The following is a 27,783-nucleotide window of genomic DNA, read 5'->3' as shown; positions in this document are numbered from 1 at the left end:
CATGCCCTTGAGAGGAGCTGTGTGTGCACAGCTCCTATACAACACTCCGGGTGTGCCCTGAATGTTGCCAAGCACATGAACCTTGTATGAATCCTACATACAGGTTTACACTTTGGTTCAATGGCTTTGCACCCTCAGTATAAAAATTGTTCCAGCACCCCTGGAAGCACAGAGAGACTTAGGGCATGTCTACACAGCCGCAACAATGCTTTAATGTGGCTGTGTAGTCGCAGCTCCAGTGCTGGGAGAGAGCTCTCCCGGCGCTGCAAAAAAAAACCCGCCACGAGGGGAATAGCTCCCAGCGCTGTAGCACTATCTACACTGCCACTTTACAGCGCTAAAACTTGTATTTTCACACCCCTGAGCGAAGAAAGTTTCAGTGCTGTCAGTGGCAGTGTAGACAAGGCCTAAGGCCCAGATCTTCAAAGGTATTTAGGTACCTATCTGCCACTGTTTTTACCAAAATATCTTTGAGGATCTGGGCCTTGTCCAAGAGCATACAGAAAGTCTAGCAGAGGAAAGAATTGAACCTGGGGTCTCCCAGGTCCTAAGTTAGAACTGTAACCACTGGAGGATCGTGTGTGTAGACACAGGGTGAGTACAGGGCCTAATGCAGTGGAACCCTGGTCTCTAAGTTCTACCATATTACAACTATAATAATAGCGCCTTTAGGAACCACAATCATCTCTAAAGAGCTAAATACTGTCTCTATGGCGGCTCAGCCCTGGGTCTTTCTGCTGAGACTTTTAACAAGACACTAATTTATTTCAGTTGTGGGTTTTTTTGTCAGTTCTATTGGGAACTGAACCAAGCCTATTAAAATGTTTCCACATTCATTAAAACAGAGCAGAGAAATGCAGCAAACTGAATCCAAAATCTAAGGGAAAATGTAGGCTGAATCCCTTTTATATCACCATCTTTCGGGGTGACAAAACACCTTTCTTCCCTGGCACTGATCACAGGCTCAGCAACCCCGCCCGCCAGGCTGCTCTCTCAAGGTTATGACGATCGTGCAGCCTGAGGCCCCACAATGCAGAATCGGGAAGGGGAGGGTTATGGGGAGGGCGTTGTTCTTCTGTCCCCGTCCTCGGTTCCGGGAAGCGGGCGTCTTTGCTCCCCACCCACACCGGGAGCGGGAGCGGGAGCGAGAGCGGCCGCGGCGGGAGCGCAGAGCGCGGGAATCCAGCCGGGCCCCGGCCCGCTGGCGACCTGAACACCCAACCTTCCTAAGTCACCCCACTGGCTGGTCAGGTGATCAGCGGCGGGCGGTCACGTGATTGCCCGCCTGCCCGCCCTCCCCTGGCGAGGCTCAGTTGAGTTGCAGCAGCCGCAGCGGCTCCCCGCGCCCCCAGCGCCCGCCTCCGCCCAGGTAAGTGAGCCGGCCGGCGGGCGGGGAGGGCCCGGGCAGGCTCCGCGCTGGGGCTCATGGCTGGCGCTCTGCAGGCGCCTCCAAGGAGTGGCGGAGGCTAAAGAACCGGACAGGTCCTGCCAGCCGGGGGAAGGGCCGATCATTGCTGCTTGTTCCTTCGCTCCCAAGGCGGCTGCTTGGGGCTCCAGCCCTACCGTCTTAAAAGTGGGGTGCCCAGGCAGCAAATGTGCAAAATCGGGTCGGGGTGGGGGGGTCATAGGAGCCTACATAAGAAAAAGACTCAAAAATCGGGACTGTCCCTATAAAATCGGGACATCTGGTCACCCTACTTAAAAGTGCCTTGGGATCCTGAAGGGTGAGGCGCTGCGGACTTCGGGTTGCTAGTTCTGCAGCTTCCCATCTCCGTGAACCCAGAGCTCAGCCATGTGCATGTGCTTCTTTCCAGGCGCTTAGTTTCCCGTGGTTGATGGGTTTGAACTGGGTTCCTAGGTGCAGACTACTCCATTAGCATGCACCGTGCTGTGTTCCACCCCGTCTGAGACTGGAGTTGTTTTATGGTCAATTCCTATCCAGAGACTGCTCTTTTTCAGTTGATAAGGTGCAATAATGCTATCCTGCCATTCAGATTTTCTTTTGTTTCCCTGGCGAAGAGTGCCAGTTGACTAGCACAGGAGAGCAGAGCGCTCTGCTTAGCTGCAGAGTAGGTACAGTGCAGCAGTAGTGTGGAGGCTCCACATATGCACTGGAACCAGCTTCCTGCATTAATGTACTTCATGGCAGGGCCAGCCCTAAAGATGAAAAAAATAACCTAGTTTCTGTGATCTAGCACTGAGTGATTGGAGGGAAAATGATTCACAAACAGCCCTGGATTGCTTTCTCCTCTCAGCCTGTCCTCTGCCTGGCTCTTTGTTTGTTAACATTTTTGGAATGGGTTTTTGTTTGCACAAAGTTGAGGAACAGCCGCTCCTCATGTGAACCCCCGAATTCAGATGTAGACAAGGGGGATCATAGCTGGTGTCAGGAGTGTTCACCCTCTTTATATGGCCCCTGTCAGCGAAGTATCTGAGTCTCTCACCATCTTTAATGTACATGAGGTAGGGAAGTGCTAGCATCCCCATTGTATGGATAGGGAATGGATGCACAGAGACCAAGTGACTTGCCCAAGGTCACACAGGAAGTCTGTGGTGGAGCAGGAATTTTGTTATTAAAGTTTTGGTCTTTGAGTTGGGGAGCATAAACAGTCCCGTGTGACTTGGGGAACCAGTAACGCTCCCTGAATTATGAATAACTGAAATGAATAATTCACAATCACCCTATAGGCTAGCATATGTTCATTGGACAATTATGAATAACAAAGATGAGTCAAAATCGTGGATAATTTCTGAAACCAGGATCAAATTCATTAGCTATGTTGTTCATAATGAATAGTTCACTCGACTCTAGACCTGGTTAATTCTTGACCTCTGTGGAGACTGCAAGTTGTGTAGGTGATTATTTGCAATGTGAGCAATCTGTCCTAGTAGGAACTAGACTTAGACCCTCCAACGCTCCACGCAAAGCCATCAGATGGTAACAACTTTCAGTTGCTACTGACCTGGGGGTGGTTTCGGACAAATAAACTGAAAGTTAAAGACTCCATGTCCCCATTCCCCAGGTCTCTGAGCTGCTTATTCCTTCATTGTAAGTATGTTTAGATTATTACTGTTTCCCCAAGGTGGGGGCCTCAACCTTCTCTGATCTCCGAGGATCTTTTCCAATTTTATCTTAGGGGAAAGTGCAAAATCCAGTGCCCATTAAAGTCAAGGGAAAGGCTCCTGTTGATTTCCCTGGTGTTGGACTGGGGCCCCTAGGAAGGAGCAGTGTGTTATGAACTTTCAGCTGTATTCAAGAATGTAGGGGGCACATTCAGCATCTCCATGATCATATTGTGATATCCTTTGAAGTTCTGTGCACAGATCAAAGCTAGAAGATGATCCTGAGCTTTTAGAACAGGCCACGTCCCAGTGCTTTCTTTAACTCGTCCCCTTTATCGATAAAAAATAACACTTGGCACTTCTGTGGTGCCTTCCCTTTGAAGGTCTCAAAGCACTAGAGAAACGTTAAGGCAGTGAGCATCATAACCCCCTGTGAGAGGTTATTGTCCCAGTTTAGAGATGGGGAAAGTGATGCCAGAGGAGCTGGGCCCGACAGACTTGCCCAAGATCACGCAGCATGTCAGTGGCAGAAGTTAGAGACATGTTTCCAGCCGGTCCTGTGCTCCTGCCACAGACCGCAGAAGAGTTCTGCTTCTCTTCTTTTTATTGTCTGGACAAATGCAGCTGCCTACACACCACTTTTCTTTAGCATTCAGTGTGAGCCCAGCATCTCGGTATGGTATAAATCATTTTCTCCTTCACGTTTTGGGAGGAGTTTGTGACCTTGAGAGCCTGAAAGTACTTGCCCAGTGGTGGGTAACCTGCGGGTGGGTGCTCTGATTGTGGCAGGTCAAAAGGTAGGTATTTCTCTGCTGGGACCAGCCCAGTCCGTTTGGTGAAATGTTTACAATCTGGCCCCGTATAAAAGGGCCCAATTTTTTTGCAAAGGAAACATATTGCTTTATATGCACTGGATTCAGATTAGCTACTGTTCACCTTTCATTAATGCCAATTTACCCCACACAGATTGCAGCTGCACCTGACTCCTGACCTGCGTTGCACTACCACTGCTTGTAGTTTTTGTCCTAGATTTCTCTACACAACTCTGGTAGTACAACTTGGTCCTGTCAAGGAGCATCCCTTCCCCTGCTGTTTTAGTCCATGTGGGCCCTCCTGTGCAGAAACAGTAATGGAATCCTAGACATGTAGGGCTGGAGAGGTCATCTAATCCAGCCCCCTGCACTGAGGGAGGACCAAGTACACCTAGATCAGGGGTTCTCAACCTGGGGGTTGGGACCCCTCAAGGGGTCGTGAGGGTATTACATTGGGGTGGTCGTGAGCTGTCAGGCTCCACCCCAAACCCCGCTTTGCATACTAAAAGAAACTACACCATTTGCTGAAGAAACTCCCTGAAAAAGCACAAGAACAAATCCGCACAGACACACCCCTGCAACCCCGACCAGGGGTATTGTATCTGCTACCCAAGATCCATAAACCTGGAAATCCTGGGTGCCCCATCATCTCAGGCATCGGCACTCTTAAGGCAGGATTGTCTGGCTATGTAGACTCCCTCCTCAGGCCCTACGCTACCAGCACTCCCAGCTATCTTCGAGACACCACTGACTTCCTGAGGAAACTACAATCCATCGGTGATCTTCCTGAAAACACCATCCTGGCCACTATGGATGTAGAAGCCCTCTACACCAACATTCCACGCAAAGATGGACTACAAGCCATCAGGAACAGTATCCCCAATAATATCATGGCAAACCTGGTGGCCGAATTTTGTGACTTTGTCCTCACCCATAACTATTTCACATTTGGGGACAATGTATACCTTCAAATCAGCGGCACTGCTATGGGTACCCGCATGGCCCCACAGTATGCCAACATTTTTATGGCTGACTTAGAACAACACTTCCTCAGCTCTCGTCCCCTAATGCCCCTTCTCTACTTGCGCTGCATTGATGACATCTTCATCATCTGGACCCATGGAAAAGAAGCCCTTGAGGAACTCCACCATGATTTCAACAATTTCTATCCCACCATCAACCTCAGCCTGGACCAGTCCACACAAGAGATCCACTTCCTGGACGCTACGATGCTAATAAGCGATGGTCACATAAACACCACCCTACACCGGAAACCTACTGACCGCTATTCCTACCTACATGCCTCCAGCTTTCATCCAGACCACACCACACGATCCATTGTCGACAGCCAAGCTCTACGATACAACCCGCATTTGCTCCAACCCCTCAGACAGAGACAAACACCTACAAGATCTCTATCAAGCATTTTTACAACTACAATACCCACCTGCTGAAGTGAAGAAACAGATTGACAGAGCCAGAAGAGTACCCAGAAGTCACCTACTACAGAACAGGCCCAACAAAGAAAATAACAGAACGCCACTAGCCATCACCTTCAGCCCCCAACTAAAACCTCTCCAACGCATCATCAAGGATCTACAACCTATCCTGAAGGATGACCCATCACTCTAACAGATCTTGGGAGACAGGCCAGTCCTTGCTTACAGACAGCCCCCCAACCTGAAGTAAATACTCACTAGCAACCACACACCACACAACAGAACCACTAACCCAGGAACCTATCCTTGCAACAAAGCCCGTTGCCAACTGTGTCCACATATCTATTCAGGGGACACCATCATAGGGCCTAATCACATCAGCCACACTATCAGAGGGTCGTTCACCTGCACATCTACCAATGTGATATATGACATCATGTGCCAGCAATGCCCCTCTGCCATGTACATTGGTCAAACTGGACAGTCTCTACGTAAAAGAATAAATGGACACAAATCAGACGTCAAGAATTATGACATTCATAAACCAGTCGGAGAACACTTCAATCTCTCTGGTCACTCGATTACAGACCTAAAAGTGGCAATTCTTCAACAAAAAAACTTCAAAAACCAGACTCCAATGAGAGACTGCTGAATTGGAATTAATTTGCAAACTGGATACAATTAACTTAGGCTTGAATAGAGACTGGGAGTGGATGGGTCATTACACAAAGTAAAACTATTTCCCCATGTTTATCCCCCCCCACCCCACTGTTCCTCAGACGTTCTTGTCAACTGCTGGAAATGGCCCACTTTGATTATCACTACAAAAGGTTTTTTCTCCCCCCACTCTCCTACTGGTAATAGCTCACCTTACCTGATCACTCTTGTTACAGTGTGTATGGTAACACCCATTGTTTCATGTTCTCTGTGTATATAAAATCTCCCCACTGTATTTTCCACTGAAATGCATCCGATGAAGTGAGCTGTAGCTCACGAAAGCTTGTGCTCAAATAAATTTGTTAATCTCTAAGGTGCCACAAGTCCTCCTTTTCTTTTAATGTTTATAATGGTGTTAAATATATAAAAAAGTATTTTTAATTTATAAAGGTGGGGGTCACACTCGGAGGCTTGCTGTGTGAAAGGGGTCACCAGTACAAAAGTTTGAGAATCACTGACCTAGACTATCCCTGATGACTGGTATCTGTCCAACCTGTTCTTAAACACCTCCAATGATGGGGATTCCACAACCTCCCTGGGAAGCTTATTGCAGAGTTTAACTGTCCTTTCAGTTAAAAAGTTTTTCCTAATCTAAATCTCTCTTGCTGCAGATTAATCCTGTTACTTCTTGTCCTCCCTTCAGTGAATGGGGAGAACATTTGATCACCATCCTCTTTCTAATAGCCCTTAATATTTGAAGACTGTTATCGGATGCCTGCTCAGTCTGCTTTTCTCAAATTAAACGTGCCCAGTTTTTATAACTTTCCCTCATAGTTCAGGTCTTCTAAACCGTTTATCATTTTTGTTGCTCTCTTCTGGATGCTCTTCAGTTTGTTCACAGCTTTCCTAAAGTGTGGCACCCAGAGATGGACACGGTACTCCAGCTGAGGCCTCCCCAGTGATGACTAGAGCTGAAGTGAATGAGGTTTTCATAATATGGACCCATCTCCTCAGGGAGTAATCAGACCTGCCATGCTTGATTCTGTCCTATTTATCAAGATATCTATAATGTGTCTGTTGCCCTGGTGTCTGCAGCTAAAGTTACGTCTGTACAGCTAAATTCAGTACAGCTGTAATCTCCCTGCTGTCTGTGTGTGTCTGTGACTTTGTGACCACTTCAAGATTTGATTCCTAATCTCCAGACTGATTTTACATCTTGTTAAACAGAAAGGGGAAGCCTAGAGGCAGCTGCCCAGACCTCGGCCACAGCTTCTCCTTTCTGTACTATTTAGACTAAATTTGTTAGTCTCTAAGGTGCCACAAGTACTCCTTTTCTTTTGTTTAGACCTAGTTCCTCTTTCTAGTTGGGCAAGCAAAGCAAGGCACTACACTCCACTCGACAGCATTTCTCTGTCACTTTTGAGAACTGCACCAGACCAATTCCAAAATTTAGGGGAATATTCTAGGTATTGATGGGTAGAACCCTAGTGAGCTGGGTGAAAACCAGGAAAGCCTCATTTCCACTGAAATCAGGCCCACAGAACTCCCATTTGGTACTGCAGGCAGAGGAAGCTCTGGTGCCCTCTGGTAAGCTGCTGCCTGCATGTAGAACAGACCAGGTCAGTCACACACCTCGTTCCTTATGTAGGCTGAGTTGTAAACTCAGCTGGGCCCCTTCATCACTCCAGCCCTTCCCTCCCCTAGTGAGGCCGTTCAGTCCCCCACTCCAGCTGGGCCCCTTGCCCTCCACTTCACTTCAGTCAGCCCCTCCCCAGCTGGGCCTTCGTTAGCACTTGGATTACACACACAGATTGGCTACATGAGCAGGGAAGTGTGCGACCCTCTAGTATGACTGCTTGGCCATTCTTCTTTTTCCAGCACCTTACCGAGCTGCCCCTGATGGGATGGATGTTCCCCTAGTTGTACTCATAGCAGTGCCCTTGAATTGCAAACACAGGCTCCGAGTCATTCCTGGAGAATCCAGTGCAAGGGGGGGCAGCTGGACCCTGCCCTATTCTGGAGCTGCTGGGGGCTGGTTCAGCCCCTCATGTAGGTTAAGCAGCCCTTGGGACTGTCTTACTTTGTGCCCTGAATCTCACGGTGCTTGTGGGCCTTGTGGTAACTGGTAAATATCTGGGGTGTAGGAAAGCCCCTGCAGAGGTGCAGAGCCAGCTCTGGGTTGGCCAGAGAGGCCCTCTAGGCTAGAGGTATTCCCCAGCAGTGCCAGGCTGCTGCTTTGCTTTACATTGTATCCCCACTTCTGACTCCTGGCAAATAGCACCTGAAATTTGTCTTTGTCACTAACTTAAATGGACGGGTAGAAGATCCACAGGGAGCAGATGATAAAGACCATACTATTTTTACACAATCATGTATGTTCACAATCAATCCCAAGTATTCAAAATCATGAGGTAGGCCCCCAAAATCATGTGATTGGCTTAAATCAGGAAATTTTTAAAAAAGTAATACCTTTGGGGTTCTTTCTGTCTTTGGGGGATGTAGCATTTAGGGGTCACGCTCTCAAGCTTTTCTCCACAACCATGAAGGTTAGAAACAGTAGGGTTTGTTTGTTTGCTTTTAAATAAAAGCTGAGCATCTCACATCATCACATGACTCCAGGAGCTGGGGCTTTAAGGAAAGCACCAGATATTCCAAGAGTCACAGTAAAATTGCGCAAGCTGACAACATTGCACTTTTTCTAACCATAACCACATGTATACGCCTGATGCAAGCCCTTTAGAACTTCTTCCTGTGAGTGAAGCACTGTGTTGTGTAGATGTGCTCAGAACGGGGTTAGAAGGCTGGCAGCCTGTCTGTACTAGTGTTCCCATCAGCACTACTGCCATTGTAGCTCCACCAGTGAGAGCAGGCCTGGAAATATTTAGGAAAAGGCCTAGTTTTGACAGGGCCACCCAGAGAGGAGCAGTTACCCCAAGAGCCTGTTTGAGAGGGCCCCCCCAACTGAGTGGCATTGAGACCTGACCAGGGGGCTTCAGTGCCACTCATGGAATTTGGCCTGGTGGGCCCTCCAACATGAGGGCCAAACCTGAATGGTGCGGTGATCCCATGTGCCAGGTCACAATGCCCAGAGCGGGGAGCTGGGCCTAACCCCATGGGACAGGAGCTGAACCACTGCTGTGGGATGAGTGCGGGGTGGACTCCCCTCCAACCCGCCCCGAACCCCTGCACTGCCCTTCAATGGTCATTTTTTTTTTCCTAAAGGGAGGGCCTCAGTTTCAGATTTTACCCCAGGCCTCCCAAAACCCTCTGTTCAGCCCTGAGTGTCAGCACCCCCAAAGGGAACAGTCAGGAGGGAAGAATGACTGGAGCGTAGCGTGCAGGGCAGGTTGCGTAGGAACAAGAAATGAGCAAAAGTGGAGTCAGAGGCTCTGGAGAGATTGGGGAGCAAGGAGACATTTGAGCTGTAAGTGGAAAGTGAGGGGAAATCAGTGCAGATTCAAGAAGAGGGGAGGGACTTGGGGCCAGCAGAAGGAAAGGAAGACTATCCCGGCAGCGAAGTGTTAAATGGACGGGAGGGAGGAAGCAGGGGATGGCTAAAGAGGAGGAAGGTGCTGTGGCCAAGGCAGGGATTATTAGAGCAGGAGCAAAAGAAAAGGAGGACTTGTGGCACCTTAGAGACTCACAAATTTATTTGAGCATAAGCTTTCGTGAGCTACAGCTCACTTCATCGGACTAATACTTTGGCAGTGGGAATGGAGAGGGAAGGATACAGTTGGGAGATACTGTGTAGATAAGCAGCAGGATCTGACTATGAACACAGTGCAAGCCAAAGCAAATATATTTCTTCCATTCAACCTATTATAGAAGGTCTCCTAAGGCAGAAGTGAGGAAGAAAGACTAGAAAAATCAAGCCAAACCAGGAAGAACTGGGGCTGCCAAGTAAATGGATGTAGCTAAAGGCACTTCACCCATCCAGATTCCCAGTGTGATCTATTGGGAAGTGTTTCCCCTCTCTGCTCCTGTCTGGAGTATCTCCCAGGACAGAGCTCATCGGAATGAGCACAAAGTGGGCTTCTTTACTGGGGCTGCCAGACACAGACTGGCTCTGTAGTTGTCTCTGGTTCTGTAACAACCTGAGTAGCCAACCACAGCGTGTGCTGCCTGAAATCCCCACACAGGCCCCCCCAACCCCCAGTTACATGAGCACTGCATTGTAAACCCGGGTCTGTGGGACCTGGGCTTGTGGACTCTGTTTTGAATACTGTGCTTGAGAGCCCATGCCAATGGTCCAGCTCAGAGAGCATATTGGGAGGGTGTGTCGCTGAACTACAGGGCTGGCGGCGAGTGTACGTTCAGGACATCGGAGTGCTCTGGGCCCTTGCTAGTGGATGATGGCACTGGAGTATACTGGGTAGGATTCAGTGGTGCTTTGGGGTGCAGCTGTCACCACGGAGATGCTTGGGGGGGCAGGCATGGTGTTGGACTGAGCCATTTTGCTATGGCAGACTGGAATGTGTGGGGCGTAATGGAGTGAATGCAGGAGGATTTCTGTGCAAACCGGAATGAGTCACTGAGAGGAGGACCTGACACTGTGGTGCTTTGAAGGATGTGTGGGGCAGGATGCAAGTATCTTACTCTGGTTCTTTGGGGGTGCAGGGCCCTGCACAGTATGTGGTGGCGTAGTGGGGTACACGTAGAATATTATGAGGCCATAGAGGTGGGATGCTGGGGTGCAGGTGGTGTAGTAACATGCAGAATTACAGTCAGCGCTCTGGGTTACTCACAGATTGCTGTACGGGAGATGGGGTTTGTGGGGAAATGCAGTGAAAACAGTGAAAACACTCTCAGGCAGCTGGACTGGAGGGAAGAGGAAGTGGGACTAGGGAAGGAACCCTAACACCATAATGAGTGGATGATACAACCTCCCCTCTGAGGTAAACAAAGGCAGAGAGGGATGACTAACAACTAGAGCCACTGTAGAACCCTACACAGATAGGTCGGCTGGGGTGGCCTGAAGCTGATAACAAAGGGCCATGATTTGCATAGAGCTGGGTTGGGGGAGTGGGCTGGACATGCCATATCGCATCATATTCCTCCCCACTGTCAGTCTGTGTGTGGTGGATGGGTGGGCAGAGCCCTGTGACCCTCTGTGTTGTACCAATAAAATAAAAACCAGCAGGATCTTATTAAAGGGAAAAAGGCAAAATACCACATTTATTGTGAATACAGAAAGAATCATAGTAAGCAGTTAGTTATAGCTATAACATTCCATTCAATCTCCTATTTATTCACACATTCATTCATACAAACACACCCACACACACAGGTTCTGCAAGGTTGTTATCATAGTTACCAGCCTTAGAGTTGCTCATGCCAAGCCACTGGCCAGGTGGCCTGGACATGAGGAGGGAGCAGGGCCTTGTCAGATGCTCATCTGATGCTCCTGGAAGTTGGTTTGCAGAATCAGACCCCCAAAGTTCTCACTTTTTAGAGTCTATTTTTATAGGAATTTCTTCCTATGCCAGTCTATGGGAATTGCTTCATCATGCTGTTGCTGAATCAATCAGCAGATAGCACATTCCTGACGGCTCCAAGATGTTATCTTGTTCTTTGGTTCTCCCATTCTTGAGGCTGTTGGGTGGATTCCAGTCTGCCCTCCGGGTGGGGTCCTCTGGTTATTTCCACTTGACACCTTCTTCAGCCGATGGACACTGGATTCTTAGGCTGGCACCTCCCTGATCATTCAGTTATTATCCACACCAAGCATCCATCCACATACATCCTCTATCTCTATTTTAATCACAATTGTTAATACAACAAAAGGGCGGGGAGTCTCTGGGTGCTGTTTCTGTTGTTAGAGTATTGCTTTGAGTCTCTCTCTCTGTGAATTGCTTAGAGAACAGACTCTGTCTTAGAATGTACTAACACAGTTAGCAGCTTGCAAGTTTCACACATAGAGGGAGAGAAACAGTACCAAAAACCAAGAGACCTCTTAATTAGTAATACCCTGGAATTTAAACTCGAGGGAGAGAAACAGTACCAAAAACCAAGAGACCTCTTAATTAGTAATACCCTGGAATTTAAACTCTGGGGAATCAAACTCATTTGTGATTTTAATACAGAACTTCTTTAATATGATCCAACATCTGGATGACCCACTGCGGTGGGCGAATCCCCCGAGTGGACCCCATTGATTTCTGAGGCAGGAGAGAGCTCTTTCCACTGACGGGTTTTTGTCTCTCTCTTATCAGCATTTATCCCTCACTCCAGATTAATGAAGTTGGCAGCCTTTGTCTCTGGCCTAGCCCTAGTGGCCTGTGCCCTGGCTCTGGAGAATGGGCTCATGCGGGTGCCCCCGATGGGCTGGCTGGCGTGGGAGAGGTTTCGCTGCAACACTGACTGCAAGACGGACCCTGACAACTGCATCAGGTGAGTAAGGCAACGCCAGGGGCTGCTTCCGGAAGTGCTGTGTGCAGATGACAAGGGGTGAGGAGAGAAAGGAAGGTGAAAGGGCAAACTACCCCCACTTTTGGCTCGCCCTGCAGCTGAGGGCACCATGTGGAGTTCCCATGCTTCCCCTCTGTGTGTCAAGGGCTAAAGCATCACCTTTTTGTAGTGCTCTGTTTGAACAGTGTTTGATTTCAGTGCTTTGGAGAGCAAAGGCAGAGGGGAAACTCTGAACCTTGGGCTGAGTCAGTGTCCCTTCTCACCTCACTCAGGGACACCCCAAGCAGCGCCAGCATCCCTCTCCACTTCATCTCCTCCCCCCCATTCAGAGACACCTCGGTCAGAGTCCGTCCCTTCCATGCTCTATCTCCTCCCCACCCCTCACTCACCAGTCATGAGTCCCCCACCCTTGCCCCCACCACCTCTTTGCCAGCTGGGGGAAATAAAAGGCTTGGGTGGTAGGTATGGGGTTGGAGCAGAGACATTTGGGGGAGTGGCGGAGGAGGCTGCAGAGAAGCCGGAGCTAGGTTGTGCCATTGCATCCTGCTCAGGAGGATCTGAGGTGAGAGAACCAGACTCATTTCACTCGTGACTCAAGTCAGAAGTGAGGCAAAGATCACTAACCCCTGTACCATCACATCTCCGTGCCATGAAGAGTCATTTTAAAACATTGTGAAAGCCATTGAAATTGCCGCACTTGGTCGGTACACTGGTCCATCTCATCTGTCTCCCACTGTTAGCAGCACCAACATCTCCTGCTTCAGAGGAAGACTTAAATTGTCATCACATGCTTAATTGTGCAATATGGCATCCTGGAGGGACACTTCTTCCTGGCTGCAGCTGGGGGGAGTGTTACCTGCACACATTAGGGTACCTCACCTTTTCCCAGTCCATAGGGCTCCAGGCGAAAAGCACCTATCCTTACCCAATTTGTAGGGCTCAAAGCCACCCATACCCACTTTGTAGGGCTCAGGGTGTAACTAACCTGGTCAATTTAAGTACCCACACCCTTTCCCAATACGTAGGGCTTCGGGTGTATACTACTTCTGCAGGACCTTTTACCAGTGAAAGAGCCTTACACAGTAATATACTACATAACTTCTGTTTATTAACAGTCACCAAAAACAGAATGCACATGTTACACATACAGTGCCCACCACTCAATAAGACTGATGAACTTTTCTTGATGGCCAGTCAGGATCAGGTCCATCTGGGGGACTCCAGTTTCTGCACAGAGTCATTGGGAGAGTGATCTTTGGGGCTGTGTCCTGGAGCAGTTCCCAAAGAACTTCCTTTTGGACCCCAGGTTATATAGTGAAATTTGAGTTCTTTTTAGCTATACCTTAACCAATCATTATACTAAACTTTTACTAACCAATCCTAACATAGTTTAACAAAATTCTTTGACCAATTCTACCCCACCACCTTAATGTACAACCAGCAAAATTAATTATGTAACAGACAGAAACAATTAAAGAACCACATAGAGACCATACAGATAAACAATAGGGAAGTGGGGACCATAATGACAAAACCATTAAAAAAAAAAAAAGTTAAAAAAATGAGGATTTCACAACCATTGATAAGTGATTTCTTGACAAATAGGATGCTATCAAACTAAGTTTGGTTTTTTTAACCATCTTAAGATCTGTTTCTTTATCTGGTGATAGTGGGTGCCATAGGACAGGATCGCCTTCTTAACAGCCCGATATTACATTGTTTTAATGTAATTTAGATGGAATGTGAGGATGTGACTTCCTGCTTTTCAGCTAATTGCTGCTGCTTGGCTGCTCTTTTAATCTGGCTGCAGACGAAGGCCTTCGGCTTTAGGCCTTACAATATGGCTGCAGACATAGGCCTTATCCTTACAGGAGGGATGGGGTGCTCCACGTGTGACCTGAAGCCACAGGGTTGACATCCCTCTTAATTGTACTCCAGCTGGCGTCTCTGCATTTGCTGTTCTTATTCATGGAAATGTCAGATCTAATTTGGGAATCTCCTGTCCGGTGTACGGAATCCCAGCAGATCTTTCAACACCTCCCATAGAAACAAGACACTTTTTTTGAAGGGGAGGGACAATGTTTCCTCTCTCTCCTGGAGCAGAAACACCCTGGGGCCCCCACGCTGTGGGGAATCAGGATGCTGCTCGTTTCTGTGATGAGGCCACCAAGAAGTACTGTGCTTAAAGCAGAATGCCCTTTGGTCTTTGTAGCACCAGCCTGAGGTCTGAAACATTGTCAGCCCGTCCCTTGTCTTGACCCTGTAAAATGATCAAGCAGCCATTTCCCTGGCTCCGCTCCTCGCTCTTTGATCCTGCTGACAGTCGGGGAAGGTGGAGGAGGAGGATCTTGCGGAGTGGCCTGGTTGCTAAAGGACTCAGGCTCTGGAGCAGAGTATGCAGAGACCTCACAGCACGGGTGCCAAGCAGGGATTGCTGATTTACACAGAATATGAATGAGCCCGCTCTGTGTATTTTTTTTTTCCACTTAGCTAGTCTATATAATCATATGTTCCTATCACTGTGACTCTTGCACAACCTCCCTCCCGCCCTGTGGTCGTTCTGTGACACCCCTTACAGCAGCTCATCTCAGATGCCAAGCTATTCTGCATGGTCACCACCTCCCAGCACTCTGCGGTGCTGGTCCTGCTTGGGGTCTCTGGATGCTACTGTAATACATATCATAACTGTAGCCACTCCCCCTGAGGGGTGGACAAAGCCTCCCCTGCCCTTTCTTCTCCCACCAATATTTGGAGCTTGTCCATTCTCTTTGCATCGCCTGGCTTTTTACTTCCTGATGTCTCCACTTGAGTGACTCCTTGCTGTGCCAGGTACACGGGGGGGGGGCCAGCCCCTGAGAAATCAGTGACCATACTACTAGCTGGCAAGGGGTGGAAAGCCCAGTACACAGGGGACAATAGAGTAAATAAAACAAATCCCAGCAAAGGAATGGCACACCAAAAATAACTGCATAGCAAAGGTTTCAGAGTAGCAGCCGTGTTAGTCTGTATCCACAAAAAGAAAAGGAGGACTTGTGGCACCTTAGAGACTAACCAATTTATTTGAGCATAAGAGTGACCAGGAAAGGTGAGCTATTACCAGCAGGACGGGGGGGGTGGAGGATGGGATCTTTTGTAGTGATGATCAAGGTGGGCCATTTCCAGCACTTTTCAAGAACAGTAGGAGGGGAAATACACAAGGGGAAATAGTTTTACTTTGTGTAATGACCCATTCACTCCCAGTCTCTATTCAAGCCTAAATTAATTGTATCCAGTTTACAAATTAATTCCAATTCAGCAGTCTATCCTTGGAGTCTGTTTTTGAAGTTTTTTTGTTGAAGAATTGCCACTTTTAGCGCTGGAAATGGCCCACCTTGATTATCACTACAAAAGATTCCTTCCACACACACCCCCGCTCTCCTGCTGGTAATAGCTCACCTTTCCTGGTCACTCTTGTTCCAGTCTGTATGGTAACACCCATTGTTTCATGTTCTCTGTGTATATAAAATCTCTGCACAATATTTTCCACTGTATGCATCCGATGAAGTGAGCTGTAGCTCACGAAAGCTTATGCTCTAATAAATTTGTTAGTCTCTAAAGTGCCACAAGTACTCTTCTTTTTGCATAATGAAAGGGGGATTTATTAGGAACAGGAAGCTAGGATTTGGAGAAGGAAAGGGTTAAAGTTAACGAATTGATAAACATGGATAAATAAGCCATGTCCCCACCTCCAAACACTCTCACACTCCAACTCTGTCTTCCCAAGGAAGATACTAGGCTGAGGTTGTGTGGCCTGAGATGGAGTGTTGCAGCGCTGTGGGATTGACTGACTTCAATAAAAGTCACCTTCATGGTTTTTTTTTTTTTTCTTCATCCCTGGGCGGGACAGGGTGCTCTCCAGACTCTGTCCAGGCCTGCTCTTCCCTGGCGTGGAATCCTCCTGCTCTCGACTGCCTCTTGGCAGCATGTGCAGGGTTGGATTGATCTCTCCCTGGATGCCGGTCCCTGCAATGCTGGAGCTGCCTGATCCATGCAACTAGAGTTTCAGAGAAGTGGGAGTTCAATGACGACTCCCTGATCCGCACTCGCTGTCTCTCTCCTGTCTGTCCAGGCCCAGATCACCTCATGCAGAAGCCTCCCAAGTCCCTGTTGTCCCTGGTAGGGGTTTCTAACTCCTTCTGCCCCCTCTCCTAGCTCCAAGCGGGCCGGGAATGGGGTGAGCAATATGACAGCAATTTGACAGCAATATGAGTTGTAGCCGTTTTGGTGGGGCCCCCTGAGGCTCAGTCTGGAGCCCAGGAGCTGACAAACTCCAGGTGGGGGTCACATGGCCAACGAGGGAGGGGGCTAGACCATCTCCGTACAGGCCTCGTGAGGTCCCCACCAACGATTCCATGTTCTGTTCTGGGACCTCGGTAACGGAGCGAGATTGAGAAACTGGAGAGAATTTAAAGAACAAAACTGCTGCTGGGGTTGGAGGGGGTGACTTGAAAGGAGAGAGCGAATGGACAAAATGCATTGGTTTGCACAGGCCACTTGGGGACTGCGGGGCGGGATCTAGCTACTGTTGACAAATGCCTGGAGGGTGTAAACAGCAAGGTGAGGAAAGAGGGAGGATGGTTCAGTGGTTACAGCACTAGCCTGGGACATGGGAGCCCCAGGTTCATTTTGCTGCTCCCCATAGACTCCATTGCCCCATCTTCCAAAGGGGGATAACAGCACTTTCCTATCTCACAGGGGTGTGGTGAGGATAAATGCATTCCACATGGTGAGGGGCTCAGATACTACAGTCGCGGGGGGCAGATAAATGCCTGACAATTGGTCAGACTCCGAGAGCTACAAGGAGGAATAACGGGAAACATTTCCTATTGATGAGATCTGGTAGAGAAGGGAATAGACTCCCAGGGGAAGTGGACATTGCTGGAGTCCTTTAAAACGGGGCTGGACAAAGACTTTGAGATTCTGCTGTGGAGACCAGACCCCTGCACTGACAGTGACAGGGGAAGATGGAACCTAAAAGGTCTTTTCTGTCTTGGTTAAAGGTTCAATGACTCAATGGTTTTTGTAGTAGCCTTTGGGGATAAAGAGGAGCAGGTGCTAAGTGTTGTTGTTAATAATGGGTTTATTTGTTTTGTTACCTCTGCCTGCTCTGAGCCTGTTCTCTCTCTCTCTCTCTCTCTCTCCCCATCCCCGAGGCAGCGAGAAGCTTTTTGTTGACATGATAGATTGTCTAGCGGATGATGGCTGGAAGGAGCTGGGTTATGTGTATGTGAACATAGATGATTGCTGGATGGCGAAGAAGCGGGACGCAAAGGGGCAACTGATCCCGGATCCCGAGCGGTTTCCCAGTGGGATCAAAGCCTTGGCGGATTACGTGAGCTGATTCTTTTCGTGTAAAGACAGGATCCAGAGAGGGAAGGGGATGGGGAGCAGGGTGGTATTTCTTGGTATTTCAGTCACATCACATCTCAGTGGCCTTGAGGCATGAGGTCTGTGACCTGAGAGATGAGAGGTGACATTGTAGAGCAGTGAGAGATGCTAAAGCACTGTCCACTCTGACACGTTCCCCCCCACAAACACACACCTGCCCCGAGTGGCAGCCAAGGATTTTCAGACTCTCTCTCACAGCCCTGTCCTTTGCACAGGCGCACTCCCGGGGGCTGAAGTTGGGCATCTATGGAGACATGGGCACTTACACATGCAGTGGCTACCCAGGCACCACGCTGGACCGGGTCGAACAGGATGCCCTGACCTTCGCGGAGTGGGGCGTGGACATGCTGAAGCTGGATGGCTGCTACTCATCAGAAGAAGAGCAGGCCCAGGGTAAAGACTGTCTCCTGGGCTGTGTGAACTTGGAGCCACACCACTGTTACTGTCCTTGGTGTCAGAGAAACTGAGAAGACATTTTTTCTTTATGCTAAAGCAGAGGCTCTCGCAGCCTGTGGGCCACCCCAGATGGGGGCTCCTGCACATATCAGGGGAATGGGGCTGCCATCTCGATTCCTATTCACCATCTCCATAACTCATTGCATCGATGCTCACGGTGCTTCCCATGGGGCAGTCTCTGAGGACACTGGTGGCGTGTTTCAAGAGGGGTGTGCAGAAATGGCTGAACATGGAACTGTGGCTTGGTAAAAGGCTGAGAATCCCTCTGCTAATGGGCACAAACCCATGTCGTGTCCTTGTGCCTCCCATTCTGGATCTTCACCTCCGAGCTTGGTCCCTAGCTGGGATTTTAGAAGGTAGCCAAGATACCTGCTTTACAGTGGGGCTACAGAACCTTCAGAGATGAGCTTACATGTGCATAGGATGTTGTGGTGGGGGGGGAGGTTGTCCTTACTGGCCATAAGGCAGAGCTTTTTTTCTGCAGAAATCCCATTGGTGGCCAGAGAGTGGCTTGTCTGATGGGTCTGTGTTTTGGTGCGGGACCTGGTGGTTTGGCAGTGCTGATAGTGTGTGTGTTTGTGGGGGGGGGATAGGTTTCAGCCTCAGGATCTGAGTATGGGTGAAGAAGCCCTCAAATATTTGATTTCTTAAGGAAGGCAGCTTCTGTTATTGGCCTCTCCCCTCCGCGCCCCCCCTCCCCCCAATCCCTGAGCCCCTTTCTTTCCACTTGTGTGTCTCTTAAAATAGCCCATTCAAAATCCATGTAACTAGGTTCATCTGAGTGATCATTCCAGAAAGGGCTGCTGTTTTCCCCCTGGTCAATGCCAGCCATTTCCTTGACCAATTGGATTTCTTGTCTCTCACAGGCTACCCTAAAATGGCAATGGCCTTGAATGCAACAGGCCGCCCCATTGCCTATTCCTGCAGCTGGCCAGCCTATCGGGGAGGGCTTCCACCCAAGGTAAGGCTCACCCTGGCAGATCCTGGGGTTCCTTTGATTTTCCTCTAAACATCCTGCACTGACTGTCCTGGGGGGAGCGTTGTATGAATTCCTAATGCCTTCCTTTCCTACCCCTCCTCCACCCCAGTTGCTATGATTGGCTTGTGGGCACTGATCTCCCAAAAGGGACCGTGAGCCATCAGACAGGCTGTGGATCCATGTGGAAGGATGCCAGGTCGGGGTGCAGGAGGAAGGGCAGTGGTACCAGTCTTCGGGCCATGTTGTTAATGTAAAAGGACACTCCTGAAAAGTGGTGATGTCTACAGGAGAATCACTGAAGTTAAATGTGGAAAAGAGGCCTGTAGGACACCTCTTGTCCATCCATATCCCAACCAACCCAGGATCATTCCCTACCCATCTATTCTTCAGAGTGTTGTCCAGTTTTGAATGTCTCCAGTGATTGGCCTTCCACCAACTCCTCTGGGAGACTCCTCCATAGTGGAGCATGAGTTTTACCTTGGCACACTCTCATTCCACCCTCGCCTGCACTCTAGGCCTTTGGATCACCCTGATCAGTTCCTCTCCGCCCCCTCCTTATTGCTTACACCCTTCAAGTGTACTCGTGGATGGTCATTGTGTCTTCCCCCACCCCCAGTTACCTCTAGCTGGTTAGCCAGGCTGTACGACTTTTCCCACAAATGAGGCACCTTGCCCCTTAGTTGCTTGGTGTTGCACTTCTCTGAATTCCCTCACATCTATCAACACCTTTTGGGCCCTGAGGCTCTCAGAACTGAGCCCAGCGTTCCTACTGAGTCTCACCGGTGGCTTCTGAACTAGCAATGATACGTACAGTGGGGCTGGGGGGAGGGGTGGTATTTTTCCCCCCTCCCCATAACAAAGGTGCATCCCATAGTGCTGTGGGCACATCCCCCCTCTCCCATTCACCTGAGCTCCTCTCCCTCCCCCGCCGTACACCTTGTTCTCTTCCAGGTGAACTACACCCTCCTGGCGAACATCTGTAACCTCTGGCGTAACTATGGTGACATTCAGGACTCCTGGAACAGCATCCTCTCCATCGTGGACTGGTTTTCAGCAAATCAGGATGTGCTGCAGCCGGTGGCCGGCCCTGGCCACTGGAATGACCCAGACATGGTAACTTTGTGCTGTGGAGGGGAGGGTCTCCAGGGATTTCTTGTCTAGAAGCAGGGTGGAGAATTGGCAGGAATTCATTAGCCCGTGACACACCATTCAGGTCTGTAGGCTGCCGGAGCTACCTAAGCCGTATGCCACATCCCTCATCCACCCTGAAAGGCCCTGTCTAGATTAGGGGCAAAGTGGGGGTTTAAATGTGTTAGTATTTTAATTAATGCGTATTTAACATCACTAAGCACAGATGGGAATGGGCACCTTTATGACTGTGTTAGCTGGGCATGCTCCACCCGCGGGGGAGGGAAAGGGCTTGCCAGGATGCCAGTGGGCTGGGTCCTGCCACTGAGAGCAGCAGTTGTCTTACTAATGTGTATCCCGCCCTCCCTTCTGCTCTTCCTCTCTCTCCCTCTCCGCCCTCCCCGTCTGTGCCACAGCTGATCATTGGAAACTTTGGCCTCAGCTATGAACAGTCCCGATCCCAGATGGCCTTATGGACGGTGCTGGCTGCCCCGCTCTTCATGTCCACGGACCTCCGCACCCTCTCCCGCAGCTCCAGGGAGATCCTGCAGAACCGACTGATGATCAAAATCAACCAGGACCCCTTGGGAATCCAGGGACGCAGAGTCCTTAGGGTACAGAAGGGAGCATGTGGGAACCTGATAGCATGAGAGGGAAGTAGATGGGGGAATAGCTGTTGAGAGGGCCTAGCTGGGCGTCACGGGAGAAGGTGACCCGAGCCTGGGAATGGCTATGGTTAGCTGGGGATTTACAGGGTTAGTATAATATTGGGGAGGCCTCCACAGGCGGAGGGGAGGTGCCCCCGGGAACGCTTGAACTAAGACGCGCTTGTTAAACAGCTCTAGTATTACTCTCCTCCATTTGCACCCCACTGGACTTGGCTGCTTGGTTTGACCTCCAATGCCCGCCCTTGTCTGTTGGTTTGGAAAGAGTTAATCTTGGTGCTCTGGGCCCACCGGTGGGTAGGGCAGCCACTAAACGACCCGAGTTCACTCCCCCCTGCTGATGCCTGGTGTATCAGTGTCTGGCTGGTCCCCTCGAGCCCAACAGAGAGACTTGATCTGTGCTGCTTCTAGGCCCCTGCCAGGGCAGGTTCATGAGCCACCCCAAGAGCTGATGAGCGTTTGGGGGAGCGGGTGGCAGCTGCAGAGAGAGGTGCAGAGAAGCTGGAGATGCACCTAGACTCCCTCTTTCTGCTCCCCCTGTGCTTCCCTAGGAGAAGTCTCAGATCGAGGTGTTCCTGCGTCCACTTTCCCACTCAGCCAGTGCCCTGGTCTTCCTCAGCCGGCGGACAGACACGCCATACCGCTACACCATCTCCCTCAGCAAGCTCAACTTCTCCGCCAGTGCCGTGTACGAGGTGGGCAGGGAAAACACAGCAGGTCCGGTCCCATGCCAATGCCCCTGCCGTGCAGGCCACTTATCTCCGCAGAGCGGGGAGCCCAGCCCCCATGTTCACGCACGATGCTTTGGGGTTCAGAGTCCCCCTCCTACTCTCTGCCCCTGAACGTAGTGTTTGTCCTGTCTCCCCACCCTCAGCCTCACACAACATGTAGTACTGTTGGAGACCACAAGCCAAGTCCACACACCCAGTTACCTACACGCGCTGGGGCTGGGATTTATTTCCTCCCCTGGCATAGTCATGCCAGGGATTAGGCTGCACTCTGAATGCTGCAGTCCTGAATGCGGGCAACTGGGCCCTACACATTGTGGGGGTGGGGAAACACCTACAAAGCTCCTGCCCCTATTCTTACTCCAAGATGGGGAAGGAGGGGATGGGGTGGCAAGTGACTGTACCAAAACACTGACTAGCCTGGCTCTGGGACTTCGATGGTGTGATTGCAGTTAGGCTGTGGTCCTCGTGGCTCTCACGGACTAACGTGGGTTACATGAGTGTGTGGATGAGAGATTTCTAGGAGGTGATGGGGGAGGGTTATCCTGTGCCTTTGGTTTCTTAGGCACATTCTGACTCTGGGTATTTTCAATGGAGCCGTTCCCACTCCTGCAGCCTCTGATCAAAATCCCTTGGGGTTGGATCCAGTAGTTTGCCCTTGTTGTGTAGCCTTACTGTGCCCTGCTTATTCGGCCTGCCAGAGCGGGCTACGCTTACTGGGATCTCTCATCTGCCTTGGAAGTAAATGGGGTTTTTACATACTTTTGGGATGAGAGGCATCATGGAAATGCTGGTAACAACCATGTCTCTTCCAGGCACAGGATGTGTACAGTGGCGGGATCATCAGCGGCCTGAAGGCTGGAGAGAACTTCACTGTCATCGTCAACCCCTCGGGAGTAGTCATGTGGTACCTCTATCCCACAATGTACGTGGATCAACCCTTGGACTTTGTCAGACAGCACCCCCAGGGGAAGGGCTTCCACCCATTTGCACTGTGAAGCCAATCGGAGGAAGAGGATGGGGGGCCAGCTGTGGGTACATGTTGCTCTCTGGCCAGGAGCGACTCCTAATGATCTACATTTACTCGCTTTGTGCCTTAGTTTTCCTCTCTGTCAACCAGGGAGAACTGTTAACCCTCACCTCACGCCTGGGAGGTAGGTAATTCATTACTGATTGTAAAGTGCTTTGAGACCCTTCCCTTGATGGTGCCAGACAAGTGCAGAACGCAGTCACTGTGAGCAATTGCTAACTCTCGCTAATTGAACACTTGCTAGAGGAGCTGCACGTAGTATCGCAGCTCAGGGAAGAGGTCATTTCCCCTAGATTTGCAGTAAGGCCTTCGATCTGACCCCTGCTGTACCTGTCATGAGGAGTGAGTCTCCCTGGAGGGGCTATACTGGCAATCACATGTTCCATGCGGGGGAACTTTTCTACCCAAGATCGTCCCTAGGCATACGCAGAATACGCAGCTGCATAGGGCACCATGAAATGTGGGGCACCAAATTGCTCCAAATTTTATGGTGCCCTAGGCAGCCGCGTGCATACGCGGCAGCACCAGCTCCGGCAGCCAACCCTATTCCCCAGCTGGCCCACTCACGGGCTGTGCCCACTGCAAGGGGCAGGGCCATCCCTGGGGGGTGTGGGGCCTGGGACAACTCCCTCCACCCCATCTCTTTCCCCCTGCTCCACCCTGGGCCCACCCCCATTGCACCCCTTCCCCCCCGCGCTGGAAGCAGGGGTTGGGCCTGACCCCGGACTCTCCGGCAACGGCAGGAAGTGGAGCAACCCGGCCCCAGCCCGCTCCACTCCACCAGCTCCCAGCTGCGTCACTCCGCTTCCCACTGCCAGTGAGTGTGGGGGGCGGTCCTTTCCCCTCCCACAAGCGACATGGCTGGGAGCCGGGGCGGCGAGAGCGGAACGGGTTGGGGCTGGGTCGCTTCACTTCCCACTACTGGTGAGTGCGGCCAGGGGACGGTCTTTTCTCCAACCCCTCACGACTGGGGCTGGGTCGTCCTGCTTCCTGCTGTGGGTGCCAGGCCCCCCCTAATCCCCTGGGCTCCATGTGGGGCCCCCCACAGCTCCTGCCTCTGTTGTTCTGCAGCCCTTGAGTGTGGGCGTCCCCCTCCCTCTGGAGGGCCGGACCCCCTGGGGGAGCAGGTGCTCTGGCTGCATAGGGCACCATAATTTATAGGGACGGGGCTGTTTCTACCATTTCCTTCGCTTAGAATGACAACTTCCGGCAGTTGAACTCACCCCCTGCCAGTTGTGAAAGCATTAACGCCTGCAGGAGGCAGCATTGTCTGGTAGCCAGAGCAGGGCCCTGGGCGTTAGAAACTCCTGAATTTCAATGTTGCCTCTGCACATACCCCAGCAGTTGCTAAAGGTGATGTCTGCACTACCCCTGCTACAGTGGCACACTTATGGGGCTGCAGCACCCTTGTGTAGACACTTCCTGCACTGATGGGTGGGGCTTTTCCATTAGAGTTGTCAATCCCACCTCTCCAAGAAGCGGGTGGCTAGGTCAATGTCAACAGCAGGGGCTAGACCAACCTAACTGCTGTGCTCAGGGTGTATAATTTGTCACAGCCCTGACCCATGGAGCTAGGTTGATCTAATTTTTAAAGTGGAGACCAGCGGTTCTCAACCCAAGACCCAATCAACACACAGCTGCGGCCTATGTGACATCCTCACAGCCACACAGGTAGTATCTATGTTGTGTGGATGCGGCCATTGTAACACCCAGAGAGCTGCATGTGTGGCCCACAATGGTAGATCAGTTGGGGACCATGGGTGTAGACCAAGCTTTAGTTTCCCCATCTGTAAATTGGGGACAGTACCACTCAGTACCACATGAAGATTATTAGTCATTTTTAGCACTTAACATCTTCCAAGTGCCCTACAAATAGGAGCTGGCTCATCCCAGAATCTGAGCTTGGGTGAGCCTTAGTATTGCCCAATATTGAGGCACAGGGAGGCTATACAATAAATCAATGGCAGAGCAGAAATTAAACAGGACTGCCTGGCTCCTGCTCACCCAGCCTGCCTCTTCAGTTAATTCACAGGGTGGAGATTTACAGTGTTCTCCATTGATTTATGCCTTATCGGCCTTAGAAAAACACTACTGCTCAATGTACGCAGCAGAGAAAGCAGCAGTGTAGCGTCTGGGGCTCGGAACCACTTGTGCCCCCCACCATCTTGTCCAGAGGAGAACTGCCTCATGTTAGCACTAGCCTGTCCAGCAGCTGAGCTGGTTGTTCCTGCTGGATGGGGACAGGCTCCCTTCCTTCTCAAGCTGCCCAACATTCCAGGATTTCTCAGGGAAAGGCAGCTGTGTACATATTTATAAGTTTCCATGACCAATAGCCTTTTACCATTAATACACTGCCAGGGGACTGCGTTAGGTGCCTGTCACTTGCATTATGGGCCTCAGACCACAGCTGGTTGCACTCCGTCGTCTGAAAGGGAACCCTGTTGCTATGCGTGACACTATGTTGTGCTAGAGAATTAATGTTTGAATAACATGTGTGTATGGGCAGAAGAGGAACGTTGATAGGCTATTTTCCTTCCAGTTACAACATTCCACTAGCTTCTTCATCCCTGCTGGGCCCAAACTGACAGGTCAAGGGCTGGGGGAAGGGCTAGTCTGGGAGAATTCTGCACCAATTAAAAATTCTGCACCCAATATTAAAATTTTTCAAAATTCAGCATATTTTATTTGTCAAAATAATGTAATCATACTAGCTTCAATTATTTAGGTCACTTATTTAAACTACACTACAATGGCTGGAGAAGGGGAGTAAGTAGCATTGGAGGAAATCCCCAAACCCCCTTGCCTTATAGTAATGTTGCTAGGTTTGACCCTTTATTTCCAGTTATTAGTCAACCAATATATGCAGCCATGTGCTCAGTGTTACATCAGAGGCACCTGACAAGCAAGTGAGGGCTGGGGATATGGGCTACTGACCACCCCAGGAAGGTCCGTAGCAAACAGTTCATGGAGCACATTTTTTCAGTCCAAAAATTTAGACCAGTTCTAATCACTAAAACACATGAGCATTTATAAGGCCATACTGTCCTTTACAGCACTCTGGCAATGTGAAGGAGCCTTAAAACTTTTACACCTGTTTTATACTCCAGGGGGAATTCACTAAGTAGGCAGGCTGCTACGTTCTGCTCCTCAAGAACACCCTGAAGGCCCACCCCTCCATGCCCAGCATACTGCAATAGCAAGCGAGAGGGACAGAGTGTGTCTCTCTCTCTCTCACACATACCTGCCCAGCTCCCCTCCCCTCCCAGCAGTAATTTATGTCTCTACCAGCTGCTCTGGGTGCTTGCACCAACCTGCCTGTGTTGCCAGAGAGGGGTGTGACCACTCTTGCAGTTTTCCTTTACTTCCCCATCAGAAGTCATTTTTCTACAGAGAAGCAAATCTGCAGGGGAGATGAATTCTGCACATGTGCAGTGATGCAGAATTCCACCAGGAGTAGTATGGGCTTAGCTCCTCACTCAGGAAGAAGAATGTTTCAGAACACTAGGCACCCTCTAGGCTGGATAAACGGGACAGACTGCAGCATAAGCTTTGGAGGACTGGGTGGCATAGCCACTGTTAACTGGTGGATGAGGGGACTTCACAACAGGGCTCTAAGCCAGGCTTTTGCATGCACCAAGTGACACCAGCAAATGGCTGCCCACTGCTCTCCCATATAGCAACCTACATAGGACTCTGATAAGTAACACCTGTCACACTGCAGTAGGCTGTACTGTTGATACAATAGGAGATACCCATGCTTAAAAAACGCTGGCCTTGGCCATTCTGGACAGAACCACAAGAGTCTTTTTATTAGTGCAGGACAGGCCTGAGGAGCTCAGGAGACTCTCTACAAGGTCCCCACCAGGGCAGAAGTAGAAGCCAGCTGCTTGTTCCTTTCCACTTCAACAAGCTGATAATCTTGTTTGTGTTTTCAAGGCTTCCTCTGCAAGGAAAAGGGCTAGACAGCTGCTGTAGGACAGACATTCTGCAGTCGCTGCAGTTTCCCCTCCCCTCCACCCCCCCCCAGCACTGACCGTAGGGAGTGGTACAGGCTTTGCAGAATCAGCCAGGTGCTGGTGAAGAGAACTCTAAACATTGCTTCCCCATTAAAATAAATGAAGGACTGATTGCACTTGAGCACTGTAGGCAGGGCAGTAGGTTCTAGCTCTGTTTTATTTTAGCTAGAGATGTGTCATAGATCTGTGTTTTACTGGAACTCCTGGCTGACGAAGCAGCATAAAATATGTTACCAGCTAGCATGGGGGTTATCACCTATGCTAGGAACTGGAGCTGTATACATTAAAGAGGGTGAGCTGATGCAGAGTAGGGCCTCCTTTGAAAGTGATTATGGGGCCAGGTTAATTCTTAGTGAGGACTCAGGCTTCACTGCTGCAATCAATCAGTGTTTTGTAATGAAAAGTCCTCTCTCAAACCTGTAACTTTGTCTACAATAAAAACGAACTTAAGATTTTCTCTTCCTGTGTAAGAGTCACTGTTCGATCTTCCTTTTAACCTGGCCCCACAAAGAAAATCTAGCAAGTCAAGTTATGATGTATGGACTTACTTTTGTCCTCACTCAGTCTGTGTAGGGCCTATATAAACAATGCAATTCTTCTGACGACTGTTACTGGCCAGAAAACATTCCCAGAGCAATAGTTGTCTCTCTCACCACCCCCAAACACAGAGGTCACTCACCAGAGTTTTAAGGAGGCTGGTGCCAGCTTTGGACTCCTTTCACCTCTTCACTAGATGCATACTGGGAGTTGGAGCAGCCCACCAGAGGACAGCGGAGAGAGTGGCCCTGTCCATCCTAACAGCTCCTGCTGCAAGCTCAAAGAAAGGCTTAAAATTTTCTCCTTCCCATTAGACAGAGGACTCAGTATATGCTACTGAGCCAACCAACCTGGCTGCAGGCAACAGCTGGCTGCTGTCACACTTTTGCCAAGAGCCTCTTACTTTTCCTCCTCTCCTCACACGGCATTGCAAACCAA

The 27,783-nt window shown here is 50.0% G+C and overlaps 1 protein-coding gene across 3 annotated transcripts; it reads left to right on the top strand.

The window, feature by feature from the left end:
* The first annotated feature begins 1,139 nt into the window (after positions 1 to 1,139).
* Positions 1,140 to 27,263, top strand: NAGA (alpha-N-acetylgalactosaminidase). 3 transcript variants are annotated; one of them, XR_012156668.1, is made up of 10 exons: positions 1,140 to 1,369; positions 12,184 to 12,361; positions 17,576 to 17,750; positions 18,022 to 18,199; positions 19,129 to 19,223; positions 20,193 to 20,354; positions 20,786 to 20,983; positions 21,586 to 21,729; positions 22,578 to 23,212; positions 23,292 to 27,263. XR_012156668.1 is itself a non-coding variant. In XM_073327238.1 (9 exons), the coding sequence occupies exons 2-9, from the start codon at positions 12,207 to 12,209 to the stop codon at positions 22,758 to 22,760; spliced, it is 1,290 nt and encodes a 429-aa protein (XP_073183339.1). In that variant the 5' UTR covers positions 1,140 to 1,369; positions 12,203 to 12,206; the 3' UTR covers positions 22,761 to 27,263. The 3 variants fall into 3 exon arrangements, 2 of the variants coding, with proteins under 2 accessions (XP_073183339.1, XP_073183338.1); XM_073327238.1 differs by having other exon boundaries at positions 12,203 to 12,361; positions 22,578 to 27,263; XM_073327237.1 differs by having other exon boundaries at positions 22,578 to 27,263.
* The last annotated feature ends 520 nt before the right edge of the window (positions 27,264 to 27,783 follow it).

Source organism: Lepidochelys kempii, chromosome 1 (genome assembly GCF_965140265.1).
Source record: "Lepidochelys kempii isolate rLepKem1 chromosome 1, rLepKem1.hap2, whole genome shotgun sequence".
In the NCBI taxonomy this organism is placed as follows: Eukaryota; Metazoa; Chordata; order Testudines; family Cheloniidae; genus Lepidochelys; species Lepidochelys kempii.
This window is presented reverse-complemented; position numbering and strand designations above follow the sequence as displayed.